At 43.9% G+C, this 25,097-nt stretch overlaps 1 protein-coding gene across 1 annotated transcript in view; it reads right to left on the reverse strand.

The window, feature by feature from the left end:
* Positions 1–4,618: 4,618 nt before the first annotated feature.
* SERPINE2 (serpin family E member 2) overlaps positions 4,619–25,097 on the reverse strand; it is an 86,215-nt gene continuing 65,736 nt past the window's right edge. The window contains 9 exon segments of the mRNA XM_040428010.1: positions 4,619–5,146; positions 9,405–9,488; positions 12,074–12,100; positions 12,103–12,160; positions 14,470–14,569; positions 16,445–16,640; positions 19,901–20,098; positions 21,017–21,244; positions 22,383–22,663. Coding sequence (XP_040283944.1) covers positions 5,103–5,146; positions 9,405–9,488; positions 12,074–12,100; positions 12,103–12,160; positions 14,470–14,569; positions 16,445–16,640; positions 19,901–20,098; positions 21,017–21,244; positions 22,383–22,638 — 1,191 coding nt within the window. The 5' untranslated portion in view covers positions 22,639–22,663 and the 3' untranslated portion in view covers positions 4,619–5,102.

Below are 25,097 nucleotides of genomic sequence, written 5' to 3' on the forward strand. Positions count from 1 at the left end.
GCATTATCTGTTAAAAACAACACGGTCTGGTTACCCCACAGACTGCCCCACGTATGAGCTGCTGCCACTACAGGATACATCTCGAAAAGGGTGGATGACTGTAGAAAGCCTGGAATAGCTAAAACCTCAGGCGGCCAAGGACTGGCCATCCAATGTTTTTTGTAAATGGCCGCAAACCCGGTAGAAGAAGCTGCGTCTGTGTGGACGATCGGGGAATGACTGGATACAGAGGGGACAAAGAATGACACTCCGTTCCACTGTGCCAAAAACTCATCCCACATCATGAGATCTGCTAAGGCATCCTGATCTAACCTAAGTGCGCTATCCTGACCCGGGGCTAAGGGTAGAAGCTTCAGCAACCTGGATATGAATGATCTACCTTGTGGTATTATCCTCATTGCAAAGTTCAACATACCAAGTAGACTCTGGAGATCTGTTTTAGTGGTGACTCTAACACGTGCAAGTTTGTGTACTACTTCTCTGATCCTGGTTAACTTGTCGTGAGGCAGACTAGCTTGCATGCTAACTGTGTCCAAGCGAATGCCTAGAAAAGTAATGACATTACCTGGACCCTCTACTTTATTGGGGGCTACGGGGACTTTAAGGTCTTCAAAAACTCCTCTCAACACCGTGAGATCTCGTGGGACCTGTGTGGGTGGCTCGATTAACAGGAAATCGTCCAGGTAGTGGATTACGTTATGTACTCGAAAAACATTCACTAGTACCCAATGCAAGCCTTGGGCAAACTGATCAAATAACCAGGGACTCGACTTAGCGCCAAAGGTCAGTTTGTTCGCAAAATAATACTGCCCTTGCCACTTAATGCCATGCCACTGCCACAGCTGAGGTTTAAGGGGTAACAACTTAAAAGCATCCGTGATATCGGCTTTCGACAACCAGGTTCCCTTGCCTAGTGACAGAATGACCTGTATGGCCTCATCTATGGAAGAATATTTCATAGAAACTTCCTCAGAGGGTATCAGTGAGTTCAAACTTGGAATGGAGAGTGAATGAGGAGCTGACAAATCATAAATTACCCTTTTTTTCTGACAACACCTATGGGGTTGACCCTCCAACAATCATATGGGGACTGTGCCATTGGACCTATCAAATATCCCTTCTCTAACTCGACAGCTAGTAAGTGTGAAATGGAGACCGGGTCTCGGACGGCCGACAACAGGTTTTTGCATTCATATGTAACCTGAGGCAGCGCCACCAAACCGGTGTGGAAGCCATGCCGAAGACCATCGATCAGAAACTGTACCCAACTCTGATCTGGATGATCTAGTAAATATATGGCCAGCAAATCCGTATCTACCACGCTTAGTCACGCTGAATGTTGCCCTTTCTGGGGGCACATGGTGACAGAATGAGCCCTGAAACAAAGGGTACACAAGTGCAGCAGCCTACAATGATTAAAGTAACAACCTGTGGTGTTGAAGTTGTTACATATCTGTGTTTTCCCAAGGTATTTAATCGGCCGCCCTAACTTGTCTATGCCTGTCGTAAGCCTGGCAAACGGAGGTTGGGGAGTATAGCTAGCTTGTGCTCGTTCTGGCCTGGCACTAGCACACCAATCTGTAGCATGTGCATAAGAGCCGCAGCTACAACACGCCGGGGCTTTGAGCCCTGCAAAATGCCGGCAAAACAGCTCGGTATCGACTATGGACCAGTCAATGGTATGCTGAAATTGCCTGTGCGCAGCTGCAGCTTTAGCTGAAAAAGATCTGTGGTATTCATAAAATGCCGTACCGCCATATTTGTTGGCTAAATCCACCACTTTGTATAAATACAGATCCAGCTCCTCTCTCCTATTAGGACTCACTGAACACACTAGATCTCTAAATAAGCTAAATGCAAGTACGAACTCTGCTACGGTGAGCTTCCTGTTAAGCCTGACATCTCTGGACTTCAGGATCACTGAAACCTCCCCACACGCTATGGTCTTGCTATCCGGCGTTTCGTGCGTGGCTACGAGCAAGGAAGCTAAGTTAACGTCCTTACCATCTAATATGTCTTGACGCACATTGGCTGGGATGAAATGACATGGTGCTATATTAAGAGGGTTGACCTGGGAGCCAACAATAGAAGACTGGGTGAGTAACTGCACGGTAGTATTCGGGGCAACCGCGTTTGAAGTAGAGGCCGTATTTTCCATCGCCTCTAATCAGGTCTGAAAGCGGGACAGAGAAGACGCCATCGTATTGACTACAGCGTGAAGTTGTGACAAGGAATTTTGTATCGTGTTCGTGGCCACCGAGTCCTCCCCTGAAGCAGGGGGTTCTGAGAACAGCAACCTGTAAAGTTCCGCTTTCCTAGCGGTCGCTGGAAAAGGAATTCCTCTCCTTAACAGCTCTGCCGTGAGCCTCGGCACAGTCCAGGATCTGAGAGCTGGAACTGCCTCTCTTTCGGATTGGGTATCTTTATTACTGTGAGATGTGACACTCTCTTCCACATGAGATTGCTGAGACATCCTAGCTAAAAGAAACTGTGGTTACCTATGGGTACCGACTCTCGTGCTCCCACAACCAGTGTCACCGGACCCGTGATATCTGAGCCTGCTAACATGATGCAGTGCTGCCCAGTGAAGCGGGCATCGTACTCCTGAACCTGTTGACATACCCACGGTTCACTCCAAGATATATAACTACCTGGTGACCTGTAGCCGTGACAGGATTTATGACGAGTCTGTAGTCGTGACAGACTATTGAGCGTCTGTAGTCGTGACAGACTATTGAGCGTCTGTAGTCGTGACAGACTATTGAGCGTCTGTAGTCGTGACAGACTATTGAGCGTCTGTAGTCGTGACAGACTATTGAGCGTCTGTAGTCGTGACAGACTATTGAGCGTCTGTAGTCGTGACAGACTATTGAGCGTCTGTAGTCGTGACAGACTATTGAGCGTCTGTAGTCGTGACAGACTATTGAGCGTCTGTAGTCGTGACAGACTATTGAGCGTCTGTAGTCGTGACAGACTATTGAGCGTCTGTAGTCGTGACAGACTATTGAGCGTCTGTAGTCGTGACAGACTATTGAGCGTCTGTAGTCGTGACAGACTATTGAGCGTCTGTAGTCGTGACAGACTATTGAGCGTCTGTAGTCGTGACAGACTATTGAGCGTCTGTAGTCGTGACAGACTATTGAGCGTCTGTAGCCGTGACAGACTATTGAGCGTCTGTAGTCGTGACAGGTTTGAGCGTCTGTGACTATAGGCGCCTGAAATCGGCACAGGCCTTGATCGTCTGTAGACATGACAGACCCCGTGCCTGCACCAGTGACAGACCGCGCCTGCCTATTGGTAACAAGCCACGAGCATCTGTACTGGTGACAGACCACGAACGTCAGTACCCGCAACACACGACACAAGGGCTGCCGTGACAACCTCAGTGCCCTACGGTCATGACAAAGGTGAAAAGAAATATATGTCTTCCCCTTTGTTTTTGTTTTTTTGTTTTTTTTTCAGGAGTAGAATACCCTGCATAGGGTTGTGCCACACCCCCGTGCTACTAGACCGTGATACAAAAACCCCTGCCCCCAAGACGGACTCCGTGTCACCTACCTGAACCAATGCGGATATGCCCTACTGCTGCGAGTTAAAGGGGAAAAGGGGAGAAAGGAAACTCAACATATTGCATGACCTCTACTATCCCTCCCCCCCCCCCCCCCCATTTTTTTTTTTTCCTTTACCTGCCAGAAACAAAGTGCCAGGAGATCCGTAGTGGCAATATGTGCTGTGGGATGACGATCCTACTGACCTGAAAAGATACTGCGGTTACCACCTAGAACCCTGATAGGTTAAACTCTCATGAGCCATGTTTTTAGAGTTAGTATGGATTGGTAATTATGCCTTCTTTAAATTTGCCTCTGGCATAGAAAATACCTAATACATCTGTATAACAGGATAAAAAAAGATGTTTGAAGCCACAGGCCTGCCATTCTGATAGATAAGGCTACTTTCACACTTGCGTTCGGAGCGGATCCGTCTGATGTTTCATCAGACAGATCCGCTCCGATAATGCAGACGTTCGCATCCGTTCAGAACGGATCCGTCTGCATTAAAACTTAGAAAATTTTCTAAGTGTGAAAGTTGTCTGAGCGGATCCGTTCAGACTTTACATTGTAAGTCAATGGGGAACGGATCCGCTTGAAGATTGAGCCATATGGTGTCATCTTCAAGCGGATCCGCCCCCATTGACTTACATTGTAAGTGTGGACGGATCCGCTTGCCTCCGCACGGCCAGACGGACACCCGAACGCTGCAAGCAGCGTTCAGGTGTCCGCTCACTGAGCGGAGCGGAGGCTGAACGCTGGCAGGCGGATGCATTCTCAGTGGATCCGCCTCCACTGAGAATGCATTGGGGCCAGACGGATGCGTTCGGGGCCGCTCGTGAGCCCCTTCAAACGGTGCGCACGAGCGGACACCCGAACGCTAGTGTGAAAGTAGCCTAAGTTGAACCCCAACATTTATAAAGTCTAATAAATAGTGTCTTTTTATCAGAAGTTTACAATGAAGTAATAAAAAACATAACTTTAGACATACTTTTAAAGCACCTCAAAACATGAGATGCAGTCTGGAGAGTTTTATTTGAAAGAACACATGCATCATTTGTTACAGGAAATATATATATAAAACAAAAATACACTCAATTCTCCAGTTTTCACAAAATATATAGAACTGCCTCCCTAAATAAAATAAAAAATCTGATATGTAGAATGTATGCCAAAGTACTGCCAAGGAAGGCTGGGGTACTGAACAGCACCCCAACCACAAATACTGTACAATTAAATACAATAGACACCAGTGTACGTTCCACGCAACTGACCTCTTCCAATGCAACTGACCTCTGAGATACCAAAAACCATGTACAGTAAAAGATCTACAAAAACAACCTACATATCTTAAAGAAAAACATATTCAGTAGTTAAAAAAAAGAGCAAAAACAAACACAGCAATGTGAGCTACTGTATCAAAATACATACAAAGGTCAATAAAATATCATTCAAAGCACAGTGAAGCCTTCCCATTTAAAATGATCATTCACAAAATAAAACTAGAGTAATGTACAAAAAAACACCAGGTTCAGAATGTATGATGCGAGTTGTTCACCCTTGGGGGTTGTTTATTTGTCCTGTGAAGAGAATGGCACCTGGAATAAAACAGAAGACATTATAGTCACACATGCACACATTAGGATGTTTATACATCTTTTTGACAGATACACTCCCTTTGCCACCCTCTTAACATGAGCATCAGGACCCATTCATTTATGGCTAAGGGTCTTTGTACATAGACCGATGCCTGGCCATAATGAGCGCTGCTCAATGATGTAACAAATTAATCCCTTTTGAAGGGCTTTTTATACTGCCCGATGCATGCAGAACTTTTTCTCGCGTATAAAATAACAGATCTCTGACGGAACTGACAAACACAGGTGCAAAATGATCACAAGGCGTTGCTAGGTTAAAACATTCAGGGCCTTGGCCCCGGATGTTTTGTCCCAGGCCCCGAGTGTACTGCCTGCCGGATAGATACAACTGTATTGCCCTCCTCAGAACAGCAATACAATTTAATGCACAGGAAGAACTGAAGGACCTGTGATGATATCACAGTAAATGTGCTCAGTGCCTAAGGAAGTGGTTGAGGACCTGCAATGATGTCACCATCATGTGACCAGTGCAGGAGAGGTCGGCGCTCAGCAGTCAAGAGGTGAAGTCCTGGAGAAGAAGCTGTGGTGAGGTCTGCTACATCAGGAGAGGTAAGTGAAGTGATAGATTCTCAGTGTGAGAGCCAGAGTAATGCTTTAAGTTGTGGTTATTTAACTGGGACTGTATGTTAGGGCTGAAGGGAGTTATGTTATTTACATGTGGCTGAATGTAGAGGGGGTTATGTTATTTACATGGGACCGTATGTTGAAGGTGGCTGTGGAAGGGTGTGATGTTATTTACATGGGACTGAATGTTGAGGGGGATGATGTTATTTACATGGGACTGCATGTTGGAGGTGGCTGAGGATGGGTGATGCTATTTACATGGGACTGTATGTTGAAGGTGGCTGGAGGAGGGAGTGATGGTATTTACATGGGATTGCATATTGGAGGTGGCTGGGGAGGGGGTGATGTTATAAAAATGGGACTGTATGTTGAAGGCGGCTGGGGAGGGGGTGATGTTATTTACATGGGCCTGTATATAGGAGGGGCTGAAGGAAGGGAAGTGATGTTATGTACATGGGACTGTATTTTGGAGTGGGCTGGAGAGATGGTGTGATGTTATTTACATGGGACTCTACGGCGGAGGGAAATAGTGTTATTTACATGGGACTGTATAGTGGAGGGACTGAGGAATTATAATTTCTGAGGACACTAAAGGGAGGAATATAACTACAGGGGGCACTGCAAGGGGTGATCATTATAACATATACTGAGGGCACTGTAGGGGCATTATAACAGTAGGGGCTGATATAAATACTGGGGGCACTCCAGGGTGAGCATTATAACAGTAGGGGGTGATATAAATACTGGGGGCACTGTGGAGAGAGCTTTATAACAGTAGGGGGTGATATAATGGCCCCTGAAGTGCCCCCAGTATTTATATCGCCCCCTACTATTATAATGGCCCCTGAAATGCCCCCAGTATTTATAACACTAGGGGGCAATATAAATACTGGGGGCACTGTAGGGGCTTTTTAAATCCAAGGGAAATTAGGTGTTCTTATTAATGCTGTGGGCTCCATAGAAGGGACAAATAGATCCACCTTCTTGTTACTAAGAGCACTATGGGGGGTCTTATTTCTACTTATTTCTACTGGGCATTAATAATACTGGACAGTTCTTCTAGTAATGGAGGCACTCTTGGGGAGCATTATCACGGTTGGGGGCACTGTAGGGGGCAGTATTACTAATGAGGGCATTCTAGAAGGGAATTACTATTGGTGGGATTTTGAGGAGCACTATTCCAATGGGGGGGAGGACTATCTGTATGGCACTCATTTTTCTTCAGGATAGTATTTGGGGGTATTGGGGAGCACAGTGAGCAGCAGGAAAACACTGTTGGGACTCTAGGTTGAATGATGATAGAAAAGTGAAGAAGCTAAGATTTCTGTGTGTCAAACTCTGCAGAGAAGAGGTGTGGCTGAAAGAAGTTGTCTGGACCAAATGGAGAAGATGATCACAAAGAAGAAGATCTACATCAGAAGAGACATCACCTGGGAGGCCCTGGTTGTGAGAGGTAGGTGCTGCTGTATAGCAAGTACAGTAAAATGTCTTTATTTATTTATTTTATGCACTTATATAGTGCTAGAGTGGGCAGGGAGGGGGCCTTTAGGTCAACTTAGTAAATTGGGCCATATGCACTGGGGCTTGGGTCCTGGATCTTTTGAGACCCTAGCAACGACCCCTGTCACAAGGGATGCTAAAAATTCAGGATCCGCTTTTGTTTTTTGTTTTTTCTGGTCTGACGAATCAGAAGAACGGAAAACAAAACAGTGATGTGGACCCAGCCTCATGCATCTTTTGTCTTCGTCTCCATCATAAAAGGAAACCAAGCTTAACGCAGGATCCTTTATACCAGCCTATGGACCCCATTGACTTATAAAATGGAGGAGTGCATCAGGTTCCACAGCCCAGTTTTGACAGGAAACAAACAGTTGCAAGAAAAAGTATGTGAACCCTTTGGAATTATATGAATTTCTGCACAAATTGGTCATAAAATGTGATCTGATCTTCAGCTAAGTCACAACAATAGACAATCACAGTCTGCTTAAACTAATAACACACAAAGAATTAAATGTTACCATGTTTTTATTGAACACACCATGTAAACATTCACAGTGCAGGTGGAAAAAGTATGTGAACCCTTGGATTTAATAACTGGTTGAACCTCCTTCGGCAGCAATAATTTCAACCAAACGTTTCCTGTAGTTGCAGATCAGACGTACACAACGGTCAGGAGTAATTCTTGGCCATTCCTCTTTACAGAACTGTTTCAGTTCAGCAATATACTTGAGATGTCTGGTGTGAATCGCTTTCTTGAGGTCATGCCACAGCATCTCAATCAGGTTGTGGTCAGGACTCTGACTGGGCCACTCCAGAAGGCGTATTTTCTTCTGTTTAAGCCATTCTGTTGTTGATTTACTTCTATGCTTTGGGTCGTTGTCCTGTTGCAACACCCATCTTCTGTTGAGCTTCAGCTGGTGGACAGATGGCCTTAAGTTCTCCTGCAAAATGTCATGATAAACTTGGGAATTCATTTTTCCTTCTATGATAGCAATCTGTCCAGGCCCTGATACAGCAAAGCAGCCCCAAACCATGATGCCCCCACCACCATACTTCACAGTTGGGATGAGGTTTTGATGTTGGTGTGCTGTGCCTCTTTTTCTCCACACATAGTGTTGTGTGTTTCTTCCAAACAACTCAACTTTGGTTTCATCTGTCCACAGAATATTTTGCCAGTACTGCTGTGGAACATCCAGGTGCTCTTGTGCAAACTGTGAACGTGCAGCAATGTATTTTTTGGACAGCAGTGGCTTCCTCTGTGGTATCCTCCCATGAAATCCATTCTTGTTTAGTGTTTTACTTATCGTAGATTCGCTAACAGGGATGTTAGCATATGCCAGAGACTTTTGTAAGTCTTTAGCTGACACTCTAGGATTCTTTTTTATCTCATTGAGCAGTCTGCGCTGTGCTCTTGCAGTTATCTTTACAGGACGGCCACTCCTAGGGAGAGTAGCAGCAGTGCTGAACTTTCTCCATTTATAGACAATTTGTCTTACCGTGGACTGATAAACAGCAAGGCTTTTGGTTATACTTTTATAACCCTTTCCAGCTTTATGCAAGTCAACAATTCTTAATTGTAGGTCTTCTGAGAGCTCTTTTGCAAGGCATTATTCACATCTCGGAAATGCTTCTTGTGAAAAGCAAACCCAGAACTGGTGTGTGTTTTTTATAGGTCAGGGCAGCTGTAACCAACACCTCCAATCTCATCTCATTGATTGGACTCCAGTTGGCTGACACCTCACTCCAATTAGCTATTGGAGAGGTCATTAGTCTAGGGGTTCACATACTTTTTCCACCTGCATTGTGAATGTTTACATGGTGTGTTCAATAAAAACATGGTAACATTTAATTCTTTGAGTGTTATTAGTTTAAGCAGACTGTGATTGTCTATTGTTGTGACTTAGATGAAGATCAGATCACATTTTATGACCAATTTGTGCAGAAATCCATATCATTCCAAAGGGTTCACACACTTTTTCTTGCAACTGTAGTTCTCTGTAGGCAGCACTATTCTATTTTTCAAAAACAAAAGAAGCTGCGACTGACTTTTCTAAAGGAACCTCCCTACAGATGTGAACAGAGCCTATCCATGACTAACAAAATATCTAATATAATATGTATGAATAAAACTCACCTGTCGGGTTATGCCTGATGAAAAACAAGAATGGTCTGTCCACCATAAACCAGGGAGGAGATGATCTTGCTATCAAAATTGCAGCTGAAAATTAAACAAACCAATATTTACAGCAACTTCTGCTAATTGGGCACAAATAAACAGATTCCATTTAGGCCTTATGCACACAACCATATGTATTTTGCAGTCCAAAAAACATGTATCTGCAAAATATGGATGACGTCAGTGGCGTACGCCAGACCACGCAGCTGCTATGGGGCCAGTGGGGGAAGGGGGCCCAGCTGTGAATGGACCCGAACCCATAATTTAACTAAATAAAAATGGTTGCTCAGAGTTCCTGTCTATGGTTCGGGGCATGTCTTCTTGGTCCCTGCTTCCCCTGTGTTCGGATGGGCCCCTTACACAGTCCATGTTCAGCTGGCAGTCACAGTCCCTGCTTGCAGCCTAAAGCGCTTCTGTCTGCTGGGCGCTGGTTGATTTGCTAATCAGCATTTAGCAGTGCTGTGCTAGCAGTAGCAGAGCATGCTGCTGATTGGCTGGCCTAGCGGTGCACCCAGCAGGGGAACTTGAGCCGGCCGTGCTGCGGGACTACTGTTGCTGCTGGCCTTGCTGTGACCTGACTGCCGTGACCAGGAACCAGCATTACCATCCTGCAGAGAGAGTGACTTATCGTCTCCTCCAGGATTCAGTTTGTTTGAAGATCTACTCTGCCTGCCGCTCTGCCACACAGTGACAGCAACAGCAAGTGCACAGTAGGTTAGCAGCAGTGTGCACTGAAATGCCAAAGTTCAGAGTTAGGGGGCAGTATTCACTATAAGCACCAATAGCAGGCAAAGTGCATTTATAGGGGTCGGGGCTAGGGTTGCATACATAAGCAGCAGAGCAGACAGCAGGCACAGTCCATAAGGAGGGGCTAAGGTGGCATTGGCACAGTTCATAAAGGGGGGCCATGGTGGCACCATAGCTCCCCCTTATGAACTGTGCTTGCTGTCTGCTTATGTGTGCACCATAGCCCCCACCATTTTGAACTGTGCTTGCCGCTGTGCTGCCTATTATATAGTGCGACACCATAGCCGCCTTCCCTCCCTCATGAACTGTGTCTGGTGTGCTTCCTATTATATAGTGCGCCACCATAGCCGCCCCCCCCCCCCATGAGCTGTGTCTGGTGTGCTTCCTATTATATAGTGCGCCACCATAGCCGCCCCCCCCCCCCCATGAGCTGTGTCTGCTGTGCTTCCTATTATATAGTGCGCCACTATATAAAAAGCCGCACAGCAGGAACAGTTCATGGGAGGTATGGCAGTGGCACACTATATAATAATCAGCCGGCACAGTTAATTGGGTAAGACTATGTGAACTTTTGTGATCAGATTCTGGTATTCTAGCAAAGGAGCAGAATACTGAATCGCTGTGTCCGCCATATGCCAAACAATGTCGGCACCCACTTTATTGCATTCATTATAATGGAATCTGTTGGGTTCCAGCGCAAGTAGGTGAGTCGTGTGTGTAGTGAGAGGGGCTAAGAACAGGGCATGGGGGCCCAATTCAAATTCTCGCTATGGGGCCCAATGATTTATTTGTACGCCCCTGTATGACGTGCAGGCTCGGACTGGCCCACAGGGGAACAGGGAAATCCCTCTGGCTCTGGCTCCCTGCTTCTTCTCCTCCAGGACTGCAATGCTCCTCTGGGCTCTGGTTTGACATGGCTGCAGTCAACCACTGACCGGCTCCCCTTACATCATGACAAATGGTCACATGACACAAGGAGTTCCGGTCTCTGCCATGGCCAATGATTGGCTGCAGCAGACCAGAAGTAGAAGGAGCGGGGGAGCCAGCGCCAGGTAGTATGTAGGTAAGCTTCCCTTTACAGGTCCAGCCAAGCTGGAGCTCTTATTCTTGCACAACCCCATTAAACATTGATTTTTCCCTTTCATGTCAAATATCTTCTGATATGTCAGAGACTTATCAGAAGTTTTAAACAGTGGTTGTCCCCCACTGATCACTAGAACGCTGCAAACGCTTGGCAGAGGAATGAGCCTGTAGTTCAGGGTTTCTCAACTTCGGTCCTCGGGACCTACCTACCGTCAGGATTTGAGAATATCCCACAGAATGAATACCTGTGGTAAGTCCTGATGCACGGACACTAATTACATCACCTGCTCAATACTAAGGAAATCCTGAAAACATGACCAACAGGGGGGCCTGAGGACTGGAGTTGAGGAACCCTGCTCTAGTTGAAAAGCCATACGGTATGTACGGCTATGACAAATATAGATCTGGTAAATGGCTCTTGGAGGAGACCAATGGGGTGCAGCACTTAGTATGGCTTTAATATATTTTTTTACATTTACAAAGTTTTACAAAAACAGTGAACACCCTGCCCCCCCCCCCCCCCCCCCCCCCTCCCACCACCACCTCCCCAGGACAATATAGCTGTAGTTCTAGGTTGGTGCCCTGCAGAGGTAGCACCACAGTGCTGTACAGAACCATAAGGACTCCTGCCTGAGCTCTAACACTAGTGAAGATTGTTTGACGTGACTAATCTTATGATCAGGCATAGTACCCGACTGATTATACTCTTCAGGAGTCTGGATTATGACATGATGAAATCTTAATTCAATCTGATAGGGTAATAAAATGAAGGGAGCTTTTCTCACTGCGGTTCTTACCGGTGGCTGCTGAGGCCTTGGTACCACTTCTTTCACTTCAATTTTAGCTTTCTGCAGCATATGGGAAACATAAACTTGCTCTGAACTATTAATGTAAAGGTGGAGAGTGAATTAAGCTAAATCACAACTGCAACAAATTACCAGCGATATTACTTATAGTACGCAGTGCAATGTCTTGTGTATTTCATATTTGGAAACAGGACACAACATGATGTGCTTAGCAGATTCAAGCTGGAATGTTTTGCTCGCTTCCTTTTGTAAAGCGATGTAAGCGAGCAATGTAGAAATACAGCTATGAAATCAGGGGTTAAACAATTTCTTCATCTGTCCACCAGATGGCAATAGAAGATCTGCTGCTGGAACAAACATGGCTTTAACTTGAGTAAATTGGGAAGCCTGAGCCCTTTTAGCCAATCTGAAGTTTATAGAGGGTTCATTTGACCACTCTTTTAGACTTCTTGCCTTTGAATTATTCCAGTCTTTGACATCAGATGGCATCAGCGTACAAATACATGAAATGAAATTCTCTGCAGACCATATGAAAGTTTTGACCTCTGAAGGCGACTTTACGCAACTTTATAATTATCTTTTTTTTTTTTAAATCAATATGTGGTATTCTATTGTACTGCTGCTGCAGTTGTGTACCATAGTGTCAGATTTATTATGTTATAAACTGTTTTATTATATTTGACAGCAGTAAATAAAACATTTATAGTCAATTTATTTGCTTGTCCTATTATATTATTTTCTTCCCTCTGGCACACCACATGTTACTTGTTTTATATTTATAAAAAAATAAATAAAATGAAGTGGACATGTAGAAACTGATTCATCGCCTTGTGGAAGCCGTCAAAACGAGGCGACTGCTTATGGCAGGGTGTATTCTTGCAATGCACTGCAGGTGGAGGAGATTTATCACTGGTACAAAGTAGAACTGTCTTAGTTGCCAATAGCAACCAATCAGATTGATGCTTTCAATGGTGCCCCCTGCTATACACTCTGTATAGTAATGTGCACAACCGGTGATGTCACCGAACACACTGCCGGGCGGAAGCCTCCGCCCGGCAGTGTGTTATTGAAAACAAAAGAGACCTTGCCCTGCGCGATTTAGTGCAGGGCAAGGGAGCGCATCGGAGCATGAGATGCTCCAATGCTAGCATCAGGGGGGCTGCCTGGGTGAAAATGGAGGTATGTCCGGGTTCAGCTCTGAACCCGGACAACCCATTTAAGTGAATGGTTCCGCATACGGGCCGCAAAGAGAAAAAAAAACAGCACAGACAGGGAAAAATAATATGTATGTGTTCATAAGCCCTTGTTTGGAATCCCTAACTGAAATTAAACATGAAAAAAATCTTTATTAATCAAAATTAAAAATTCTAATAATTCAGCCCCACTCATGAGATTGAAACTATGAGATCCCCGCTATGATTTTATACACAGTGCTGTGTGGGTGAAGGAACAGATGAGCAGGTCTGGCTAGTGTTCTATTTGCTGCCACTGATGATGGAAATATTTGGGTCCTGGCAATATTTAGTGTATAGGATAGCACAGTGTGCAGTATTATGTGAAGCAGAAACTAGCCCCAGATCGCTTACTTGCGCTGTTTCCTATGTAACACCTATGTTGTCCAAGGGCCACACAATAAACACATAACCTACTGGGTGAGTATAGTTATGCATTGGGTGGAGTTAGAGGAGAGGCTTAGTGTAAAAACAACAGGATGCACCATTCATAATAGGTGATTTCTCAGCTTATCTGTTCCTTTCTGACCACTGCACAGGTCAGAGCATGCCTAGAAAAATCTCTTATAGAAGTGGCTGCTCTCAAAAGACAGGAAGTCCTAAAGGGACTAAGGCAAGATGAGACTAAGCCCAGTTTCAGTGCCTCCCATTGCAGTGCATGGGAGCTACAGAAACAATACAGCGCCAGCCTGCTGCGCTTGTATTGTTGACTTGAATGGGTCCGCGAACCGTTTTCCGTGAAAAAAATAGGACAGGTTATATTTTTTGACGGACTGGAACCACGGATCACGGACGCGGATGACAAACGGTGCATTTGCCGAGTTTTCAACGGACCCATTGAAAGTCAATGGGTCCGCAGAAAATCACAAAAAATGAAACAACGGACACGGAATAAAACAACGTGTGCATGAGGCCTTAAACAATAGGTCATTTTCTGGTGACATATTCCCTTTAAAGGGGTGAGGTGGTTATCTCATATTATCTCTATCCATAGGACAGGGAATAACCATTAGATCGGTGAGAGTCCTACCTCTGGGACCCACACTAATCTATAGCCGGAATACCCTTTTATCTCAAGGTCTATGCCGAGGTTTTGGAAGTAATGTAGGTTTAGAAAGGGAACTCTCTCTGTAGTTCATGCTTTTCCAACTTACTTGTAATCTTGGTAAAATTAGCTTTATAGCAGTCAAACATATCAGTGATACCAAGGTTTCTAAGAGGGTGCTTTAGATCAGCATCTGCCTCCACTGTGAACCTAGAAAAAAATACGGATTTTCAAAAAGTAATTATAATAATCTGCAGCATTTTGGTCATAGAAGTGAGAGTTACGTACAGGAGTACAGGCTTGACAGGCAAAAGGAAACCAAACATACTATTCATTAATAGTAGTTTTCCACAACCTTAGGCCTCCTGCACACGAACGTGTGCGCCCCGTGGTCGTGCTGCAGCCCGCAGATTGCACACCGTCCGTGGGGCAGCCGCAGCGGATTGCGGACCCATTCGCTTTAATGGGCCCGCGATCCGGCCATTCCGCAAAAAGATAGGACATGTACGAGACGAAACCCCACGGAAGCACTCCATAGTACTTCCGTAAGGTTCCGTTCCGTGCTTCCGTCCCGCACTATTCTGCATCTCCAGATTTGCGGACCCATTGAAGTGAATGGGTCCGCATCCGTGATGCGGAATGCCCACGGAACGGCACCCGTGTATTGCGGATCTGCAAATGCGGTCCGCAATACAGCAACGGGGCGCACACGTTCATGTGCAGGAGGCCTTATTCTGAGCTACCAGAAGCCAGGGATAAACTGGGGTTCCCTAGGCCCACCAGAGGGAATTATTCTTGTGGCCCAACCCTCATATCATCAATAAAGTCTAATATGTTTTGAGTCAAACAAATAGACCCTAGTGGCAAGTTATTGTCTGCAAGGGCAGTTCCAAATGTTTTTTTCTCCTGGGCCTTTGTGGCCTGTTGTGGTATAAGGCTGGGTTCAGACCTGAGCGTCTTTGATATGCGCGTTTAACGCGCGTTTTTGACGCGCGTTTTTGACGAGCGTTTTTTGCAATAGTAAACGCGCGTTTGACGCGCGTTTGTGTGATTGACTGCAATGTCCTATGGCCACAAACGCGCGTCAAAACGCCCCAAAGAAGCTCAAGTACTTGTTTGAGCGTAGGTCGTTTTACAGCGCGTTTTCAGCGCTGTAAAACGCTCAAGTGAGAACCAGGGCCATAGGAAGCATTGGTTTCATGTGTTGAGCGTTTACAGCGCGTTTGAACGCGCTGTAAAACGCTCAAGTGTGAACCCAGCCTAAGAGCCTTGGCCCAGAGGAGAATCCTCTGGTACTCTGGTGGACCAGTCTGACATTGCCACAGGCGCACAGAAAACTCTCAATATTGGGCAGAATTATGAAAGTTTCTAAAGGAAAAACCTTTTGTCGCTCATAGCAACCAATCACAGCATAGCTTGCATTTCAGATTCTGCTTTTGACAAATGAAAGCTGCACTGTCATTAATCGCTCCTAAATCTGCTGCAAAGCGACCAAGATATTTACTATTAACCAAGAGGGTTTCAAAGATGGAGTGGGTATTTTTAACCCAACTAGAAGAACATGGAAAGTGAAAGATACGTACTAGGGATAAGTGAATCGACTTCGGGTGCTTCATCCGATGTCGATTCGCATAAAACTTTGTTTGAATTAGAATGTATTGGCTCAGATGAGCCGAAGTATTACTTCGCAAAGTCTTGCGAGTCTTCGGGTAATAACTTTTCAAATTAATTTCTACTTAAAAACCTTTGTACCGAACTGGGGTTCAGCTCCAGGTGGTACCTTGGAACCAAACCAGAGTTTGGTACCAAGGTTTTTTTACAGTAGAAATTCATTATGAAATTATTATCTAAAGTCTCGCAAGACTTTGCGAAGTAATAACTTCGGCTCATCTGAGCCAATACATTCTAATACTGTACGGAGCATTCGCTCCGTACAGTATTCAAAGTTTTATGCAAATCGACTTCAGATGAAGCATCCGAAGTCAATTCGCTTATCCTTACCACGTACCATAGCAAGACTATTTTAGGATTACATATGTGCACAAGGTACCAATTACCGTGTGAAAAAAATTGAAAATAGCTTACTTAGGCAAAAGCAGTTGTACTCTCTTAGGGGTCATGGTCATCCAGCTTTGCAGGGTTTTTGTGCTAATGTGTGGTATGATAGCAGACAGTGGTGTACTTTCATCTGTAGGAAGCGCTACCAACATGCTCACACTCCCTCCATGGTAAGGCAGCTCGATCACCTTGTACCACAGGCCACTGGGAGTACTTGCAGATCCTGGATTTTAATAGAAAAATATATAAAATAAATAAGTGTAACTACCAAATACTCAAAGTGCCCTCAAGCTTTACTCATGCTGTAGGGCTAGCTCAGCTTAATGTAACGATACCTTTCATTTAGTGATTCATTTTTGGGAAAAAAGCACTTTTAGGGTACAGCTACAAGGCGAAATTAATGTCACATAATGACATTAATGTCATATAATGTATTCCCATGGTGTCACAATGCAACATGCTGCAACTGCGACGTGACAGTCGCAAAAAAAAAAAAGGATTTTATGCAACCATCTCTACGCAGTATATCGCATTTCACATTGCGAACACCCATTGAAACACATTACATGAAATGTTGCACAACACGTCACTGGGTAGCTGTACAAAATGCTATGCAATATGCAGTTACCTAGCATGGTATAGAGCAGGAGGAGCTGAGCAGATTAATATATTTTTACGGGGAAAGATTCAGAAAACTTATACATTTATATCTCTGCTTTTTCTAACTTAACGGTATTGTCTGATTTCCTATATTGATGACCTATCCTTAGGATAGGTCATCAATATCAGATTGGTGAGGTTCTGATTTTCAGCAGATCAGCTATTAGAGGGGACCAGCGCTCCAATGAGCATTGCATTTCTCTTCACCGTTTACCTGCTCTCCATCGACATTGCAGCGGTGGAGCAAAGAGGCAAACAGTGAAGAAAATGCACTGCAGTCTGATCTGCCGGGAGTCAGAACCTTGCCAATCGGATATTGATGTCTTCTCCAATATGAGAAAACTGGACAACCCCTTTACTGTGGAGGAGATCACTGCATGTAATAGTAGCTGTCTACTCCGCTGACCAGCTGGCGATTTCCGGAAGAATACAGCCTTAGGGCTCATGCACACACCGTATGTATTTTGCAGTCCGCAAAAAAACGGATCCACAAAAAATACAGATCCACAAAAAAAAAAAGTCCATGTGCATTCCGTATTTTTGTGGAACGGAACAGCTGGCCCCAAACAGAACAGTCCTATCCTTGTCCGTAATGAGGACAATAATAGGACATGTTCTATTTATTTGCGGAACGGACATACAGAAACGGAATGCACACAGAGTAACTTCCGTTTTTTTTTTTTGCCGACCCATTAAAATCAATGGTTCTTGCATACGGTACCGCAAAAAAAAAAAAAACAGATACGGAAAGAAAATACGTTCGTGTGCATGAGCCCTTAAGTGTTCATATAGAGAAAGCCGCCAGTCACTGATAACACTTCCTTTGTGTGCTGAGAACTATTCACAAGATTGGTGGACTCAACAGAGTACTTAAGGAATCAGGGGTTGCCTGCAGAGGTCATATGTTGTTATCGTGATGCCACCGCAGCAGCAGGGAAAACAGATCCCTACTAGAAGAACCGGAGCCACCGCAAGGGATCTATCAAGTATGTAATCATTTATCTTGATTACAGGTCAATCCCTGACTTGTCCATGGTCTTCTTGAAAGGGGACAACCCATTTAATCCATATGCACATGTATAGTTAAAGGGGTTCTGCAGGGTTTTTTTTTATGATGATCTATCCTCTGGATAGATCATCAGCATCTGATCGGCGGGAGTCTGACACCTGGGACCACTGCCGATCAGCTGTTTGAAAAGGCAGCGGTACTGGCAGTAGTGCCGCGGCCTTCTCGCTGTTTACCGCAGGCCCAGTGATGTCACGGCTAAGCTCCATTCAAGTGAACAGAGCTTAGCCCCGCCCAGGCCATTGATACTAGTCGTGACGTCACTGGGCCTGCGGTAAACAGCGAGAAGGCCCGCGGCACTACTTCCAGGGCCGATGCCTTTTCAAATAGCTGATCGGCAGGGATCCTGGGTGTCGGACCCCCACCGATCAGCTGCTGATGATCTATCCAGAGATAGATCATCAGTTTAAAAAAAACTGCAGAACCCCTTTAAGTGTACTGAGAGTGTGTTCAAGCGACTCACTACTTTTCTCTCCAGACCCCCTTCCCCCACACACACACACCTGATTGACAGGACCAGTCAAGATGACTATGCAGGAACCTGGTCATATCAACCAAGGAGAGGAAGAGTGCACAGAGTGAACGTGAAGTGAAAGATATCAATACATTCAGGTGAGATGACCTCACAAGACATTTTTCTTGTTTTAACATTGAAATTCCTGGTGACAGACTGCCTTTAACCCTTCCCAACATTCTCCGACCATGGCAGAAATTGAGTCTTTAACGGGAACCTGTCACGTTGAACATGGTCTCTGAAGTGTGAGCAGGATGTTATAACTCGTATTTCATTCATTTAGATTCCATGCTCATTCTGGGCTTTGAAATCAAGGAGTCGGTCCTATCAGTGATTGACAGCCTGCCCTCTATGGCTGTGTATACAGAGATAGCTGTCAATCACTGATAGGACCGCCTCTTAGACTTCAAAGCCCAGAATGAACAGTAATTTAAATGAATGACAAACTGTACTGAATTTTTCCCACAAAACTATATATCAATCTGCTCAGCCCCTCCGGCTTTATAACATGATGTCTGTGATCGGTTCCCTTGAAAGATGACAACCACTCAGAAGTTAGGGTATTAAAAAAACAAAAGGGAATTAAAAGAAAAAAATTAAATCCCATTTTGCATGTAAATTTTTGTTTTTTAAATAACCTATAGGGTCCTTTATCAAACTGGTGTAAAGTAGAACTGGTTTAGTTGCCCATAGCAGCCAATCAGATTCTACCTTTCATTACTGAATGCTCCTTTGGAAAATGGAAGGTGGAATCTGATTGGTTGCCATGGGCAAGTAAGCTAGTTCTACTTTACACCAGTTTGATAACTAACCCCAATAAAATCCAAACTATTAAAATATAAAGTGTTTATCCTGTACGCTGAATGCTTTCACTGGAGAAAAAAATCTGAGCGACTAAATCAACTTTTTTTGGGTCACTTTGCCTGCCGAATAAGTTGAATAAAAAGTGATTAAAAAATACATATCCCAGTGGTATTAATAAGAACTACAGATCACCCTGCAGAAATGAGTCCTCACACAGCTCCGTAGACCTCTGTAATGGCCAACCCAACTCCTGCACTGCTCTTTCTGCCATAGGAGCCATTCCCCAGTTCTAAGCACCCTACATCAGCCACTCCTCAGATAAGAGTAGAAGATCTCACCGGGAAACTAACCTCTGTTATCTGCCAACGTTGTGGCAACAGTGAAACATTTTAAAAGTACAGGTTATTGGAACAAAACAAGTAATTTCATTACTACTTACCACTTCGGAACAAAGAAAGTTGGGCCAGCATTGGTACTTGATAAGCTTTTCCATCAGGACCATGGAAGGTCCGTTTTTTTGTGTTCTCTGGTTGGAAACGAGATTTCCAAAGACCCTTGAAATAAAGGGCATTGATTACAACTAATCTGGTCATCGAACTGTCTAACAACTCCGGAGATAGTAAGTTGTCGATCATACCTGTAAGACATTGGAAGAGAAGATGGTCAGTACACCTCGTATTCTCCACAGAGTCAATTGCCTGATTATGGTTTACGTGTAACATGTTCCTGATTTTATACTGACCTATAGACCAGATCTCTAAAAACGGATAATGGATAGAAAAAGGCCCCATGCACACGACCATGTCTGCATATCGCAGATCTGCAAAACATGGATGCAGTCCATGTGCCATCCCCTTTTTTTTGTGAACCCATTGAATTCAGTGGGTCCGTGGACTGCATTTTGCACATAAATGCTATCTTTTTGTGGAATGGACATAGGGATGCAGAAAAGCACACGGATGATATGCGTGCCTTCCTCACCCATATGTCCATTCAGCAAAAAGATAGAACATGTCCTATACATGGCCACAAAATGCAGAACACAGACCCATTGAAGACAATGCATTCGCAAAAAATGGGGATGAAAGACGACCGGTATCCGTATTTTGCAACATTTGATCATGTGCATAAGACAAAATGTATATATAGAAAATCTTTATTCCAAATAAGGTATCGAACACACACAAACATCATAAACGTATAGTTTGTGTAAATGTAAGCCACTAGGTGAAACATCCATAATGTTATAGTTAACATATGTATAGACCTATTGATGTAGGATAGAATTTGAATCCTTTTTAACCAATCCAGCTCTCCGTCTCATGGGGCTAAATAAGAATTTTAATATTAAAAAATTTTTTATCCTGTGTCTACATGTAGATATAACATTTTTGGAGTACATCTCATACACTTTAAGAGTTTAACATATTATCCAAATATATATTTTTAGTAAATCGATGTGATCCATTGATAGACTGCTTTTTATTTGAGCTTCTTCTATATTCTGTGTACAAGACTCACATTAGTAAGTTAAGCACATCTGTGCACTACTTACCCTTTGTCTCATTCTTTACCCACTGGTTGATCACAGAGGCAGCTGTGTTCCTGTCCTGGAAGTCAACATTTCTCACTTGACTTTGAAAGACCTCTTTATTTTTAAAGACAAAAGGTTCCTCCATCTTGAATCCGCTGTTGGCAAACACTGCATTGGCCGTGCTCACAATATCTTTATTCTTCTTAGCTACTATTGCCTTGTTGATCCGTTTTAGTATTTTCCCAACAACTAAAAAAAAAATATATTTACATCAAATTACATATCCAGCAGTAAATGTAAAAAGAAAAAATATAAAAGTTACATGAAAATCTAAAAAGTAAGCACAACATGAATTTGGCTCAAGGATTTTTTGGAAAGGCCACATTGGGACACATTACAGATGGTCATAATATAGCCTATACAGTACTAGTGGGGAGTTTCCTATTCCCCAAGACTGAACTGCTCTGTGTTATTATATAAATGGAGACACAATCAAGAACCTCATGGTTGGTCATTGAGTATATCAGGCCAACCATTCCCGCTTCATCCTTGCAAATGGTGTCACAATGGTTGGACATTGATGGCAGAATCTAGTGAAATTAAATCAATGTCTTATTTAAAGTGATTTCCCTAATATATTGCTAAAGGTAGTTTTAGCATTTACTGTAAAGACCTCAAAGACCCCTGTGTTGCTTCTTCGACAGAAAGGTACATCCTTTCAGTGCTCTCATCCAAATGGACAAGGGGCAAAGAGGAGCACAAGATGGGTTCTGGGTGGTACAGTTGCCCAGCAAGATATCTTGAGAGTGCTGTCCGCAAGTTCTATTAATTAGCACCTTGTGAAACCTGATCAGGAAGTAGAACTGAATTGGAGGGACACTTTAACGGGGACAGAACCTTAGAGTGCTCTGCAACTTTGGGTTTGATCAGCTCTGCCTGGCTTTTCCAGTAGTCAACGTACAGATTATTTTCCATGGATCCATATTCCACATGCTAGTAAAGCCAAAGGAGCAGAGTGCTCTGAGAGGTGCTGTTGCACCAGAGTGGTTTCAGCAATAGTTTAGGTATAGTGAATTAATATGAACTTGTGTCTCTATTTATGTTACCATTTAAATAGTGCTCTTTAAAAAGAATTGTTAGGAAATTGAATACTTTTCCTGATATTTAATGAAAAGTTCTTCAAAGACTGAAGATTTACCTTCAAAAAGAATACCTCGCCTACCCGGTAAACACACAATAACACATTTTCCCCAAACTGCCCCATACCGAATCTTCTCAATAAACACAGGTCCTCACTCTCAGTTCATAATGTACACGTCTTACAGTATTTCCAATCTAACTCATCCACAAACACAACTTAGGAGAAACAGACAAAATAAATACAGACCATTCACTTTATACCGCATGGCGGTTATCAGCTGCTTTTTCGTCTTGCCATCTGCACCCAGCTGAAGCATGCCAAGCACTGTAGCGACTCCATGAGGAGAAATGACCACGTTATCATGAGGCTTGTTCTTTACCACTTGGTTAAACACCTGGATTCCAATATCTGAACCAAGCTCTTCAAGAGATAATGGGTTGATTTGAGATTGTACAGAGGTCAGGTACACCACTGTAAATAAAGCCAGGAAGAGCTTCTTCATGATCCTTAAACACTATGAGATCCACCTGAATATAAAGATAAGACACAATGTTAGTATGAACCTCCTGCCATGTTCACGTGAGATCAGATTCTGTGACTTCACACTGAAACGAAATCAAACATACTGGGGGAGATTTATCAAAACTGGTGTAAAGGAAAACTCGCTTAGTTGCCCATAGCAACCAATCAGATTCCATCTCTTATATTCCAAAGGAATATGAAAAATGAAAGGTGGAATCTGATTGGTTGCTATTGGAAACTAAGCCAGTTTTCCGTTACACCAATTTTGATAAATCTCTCCCGCTAACCTCTACAGTATAAGATGTATTTTATAAAGCACACACACATAATCTATCCAGATTATATATAGCCAACTCAAGCTTTTGCAATTAGAAAGATTGCAATGGCTCTTGGATCTGGAAATGACAGCTTTATGTATCACATATTCATTTGGAATTGACAACATTTCAAAAGCACTGGCGGATCCGGGGGGGGGGCAATGTTTCTTCCTGGGCGTTCCTTCTTCCTGGCTGTAGCGCTGTCCAATCGCAGTGCAGAGCTCCCAGCCAGGGAAAAAAAAACTGTAGCGTAGCAATTGGACAGCGCTACAGCCAGGGAGAAGGAATGCCCAGGGAGAAACAGGGCAGACTCCTCCCTGGTGTTCCGATTGTAGCAATTACCATACAGCGCCGGAGAAGGTAACGGGGCCACAGCGGGCGAACAGAGCGGCGCCCAGGGATAATAGTAAGTGCAGTGAGATCCCTGGGCGCCGCGCTACATATACAGATAGTTATCTTACAATGTTTGGACCCATGAAAGGTCCTCTTTAATAAGTATTTCAGGGCTCCTTCCCATACACTGGTGCGGCGGCGCCGGCGACATTGGTGGCCCACCCTGTCCCTTCCACCCACCTCCCCCCACGTGCATCTTTCTGCCAGCCAGCCAGAATAAAGCCGGTACAAGCCATTCTAATTAGGCCCGCCCACCAAGTTCCGGGCCCGGGAACTGGAAGTCCGGAACAGAGGAGCGCCGTGCGGGAGTCAGGACAGGGAAGGGACCTCACAGGTTGCGGACAACTGCGGCGGTGCCAGTGACAGTCTGACAGACTGTGCCCCTCCCGAGACCAGGCTCTGGATCTACCACTGTTTCAAAAAATAAGAAAATTTAATTCTAAATGCTGAAATTCAGCTTTTTCGAAACCTCTAAATAATGTGGAACAAGCCAGAAACTCAGAATCTGGTACCATTCCAGTTCAGGAAATAGAGGGGAGAGAAGCGGGAAAGAAAACCAGCAGGACTTCTAATCAGCTAAAAATGTCTGGGGAGCCAAACCAGGAACCATGTCAAATGCTTTGATTATAACAGTATAGAGCCAAGGCCTAAAGAATTACACAACAGTGAGTGATGGGTCAGAGCTGTAGGCCAGCTTCAGTCTAAGCTTCAGCCTCGCTCAGCTTTATTGAAGGTCATTGAAAATTTGCTCATTATCGATATGCAGTCATTGTACAGTATATGTATGACACTTTATAGTCTGTAGTAAGGAGAAAATGACAAGCTACTGAACAGGATTTTCAATTACAACGAACACATCTTAGGAAGACTGAATGCCCACATTGTATTATTTATCTATAAATCCCTAGTAATAAATCCTTAACGCACCGGAGTCCTAGGTTCCAATCCAACCTAGGACAACATCTCCATGGAGTTTGTATGTTCTCCCCGTGTTTGTGTGGGTTTCCTCCGGGTTCTCCGGTTTCCTCCCACACTCCAAAGACATACAGATAGGGAACTCAGATTGTGAGCCCCATTGGGGACAGTGTGATGCTAATGTCTGTAAAGCGCTGCGGAATATAGTAGCGCTAGATAAGTGCAAAAAATAAATTTTAAAAATTTGATATTAAATAGAATCTTCTTCTAGTGGGATTAGTGCAATGCTTTTACTGCAATATCTTTTAGATCTTGCTGGCTTGGTAATTATAACTCTGCTCTTTTTATCATTTCTTATTGAGCTGATCTTTACAATGTAATCCCAGTTGTTATAATACCGCCACCCTAATGGTATTTTCTAATTATTTACACTGATTAATGCTGTATTATTGTAGATTACCCACTTACTGGGTTTCAATTTTAAAAAGGTCATTATAAGAACCTATAAACACCACCTATCCTCATTATTTCATAATCTTCCAGAGTGATATGGAGCACATCAGATTTATTGCTAGCTCTTTCTGTTTTGAGGTGCACTGTCATTCTGGATGCAAGGGTGAGTATCTCCTACTGTTGCCATAGCTGCTCTGTAATACTCGACTCTTAGTGTTAGGTACCAAATAGACTTGTATACTTGTTGATTCTAAATAAGGCCCTGGGTATTATATTCATATATTTGAATTCTCTTATGTTTGTTTTTAATAATAGTCAGTTGTTTTGGCTCATTGAACTAAATTGAATTACTTCTTTATTC

This window comes from Bufo bufo, chromosome 4 (genome assembly GCF_905171765.1).
Source record: "Bufo bufo chromosome 4, aBufBuf1.1, whole genome shotgun sequence".
Lineage (NCBI taxonomy): Eukaryota > Metazoa > Chordata > Amphibia > Anura > Bufonidae > Bufo > Bufo bufo.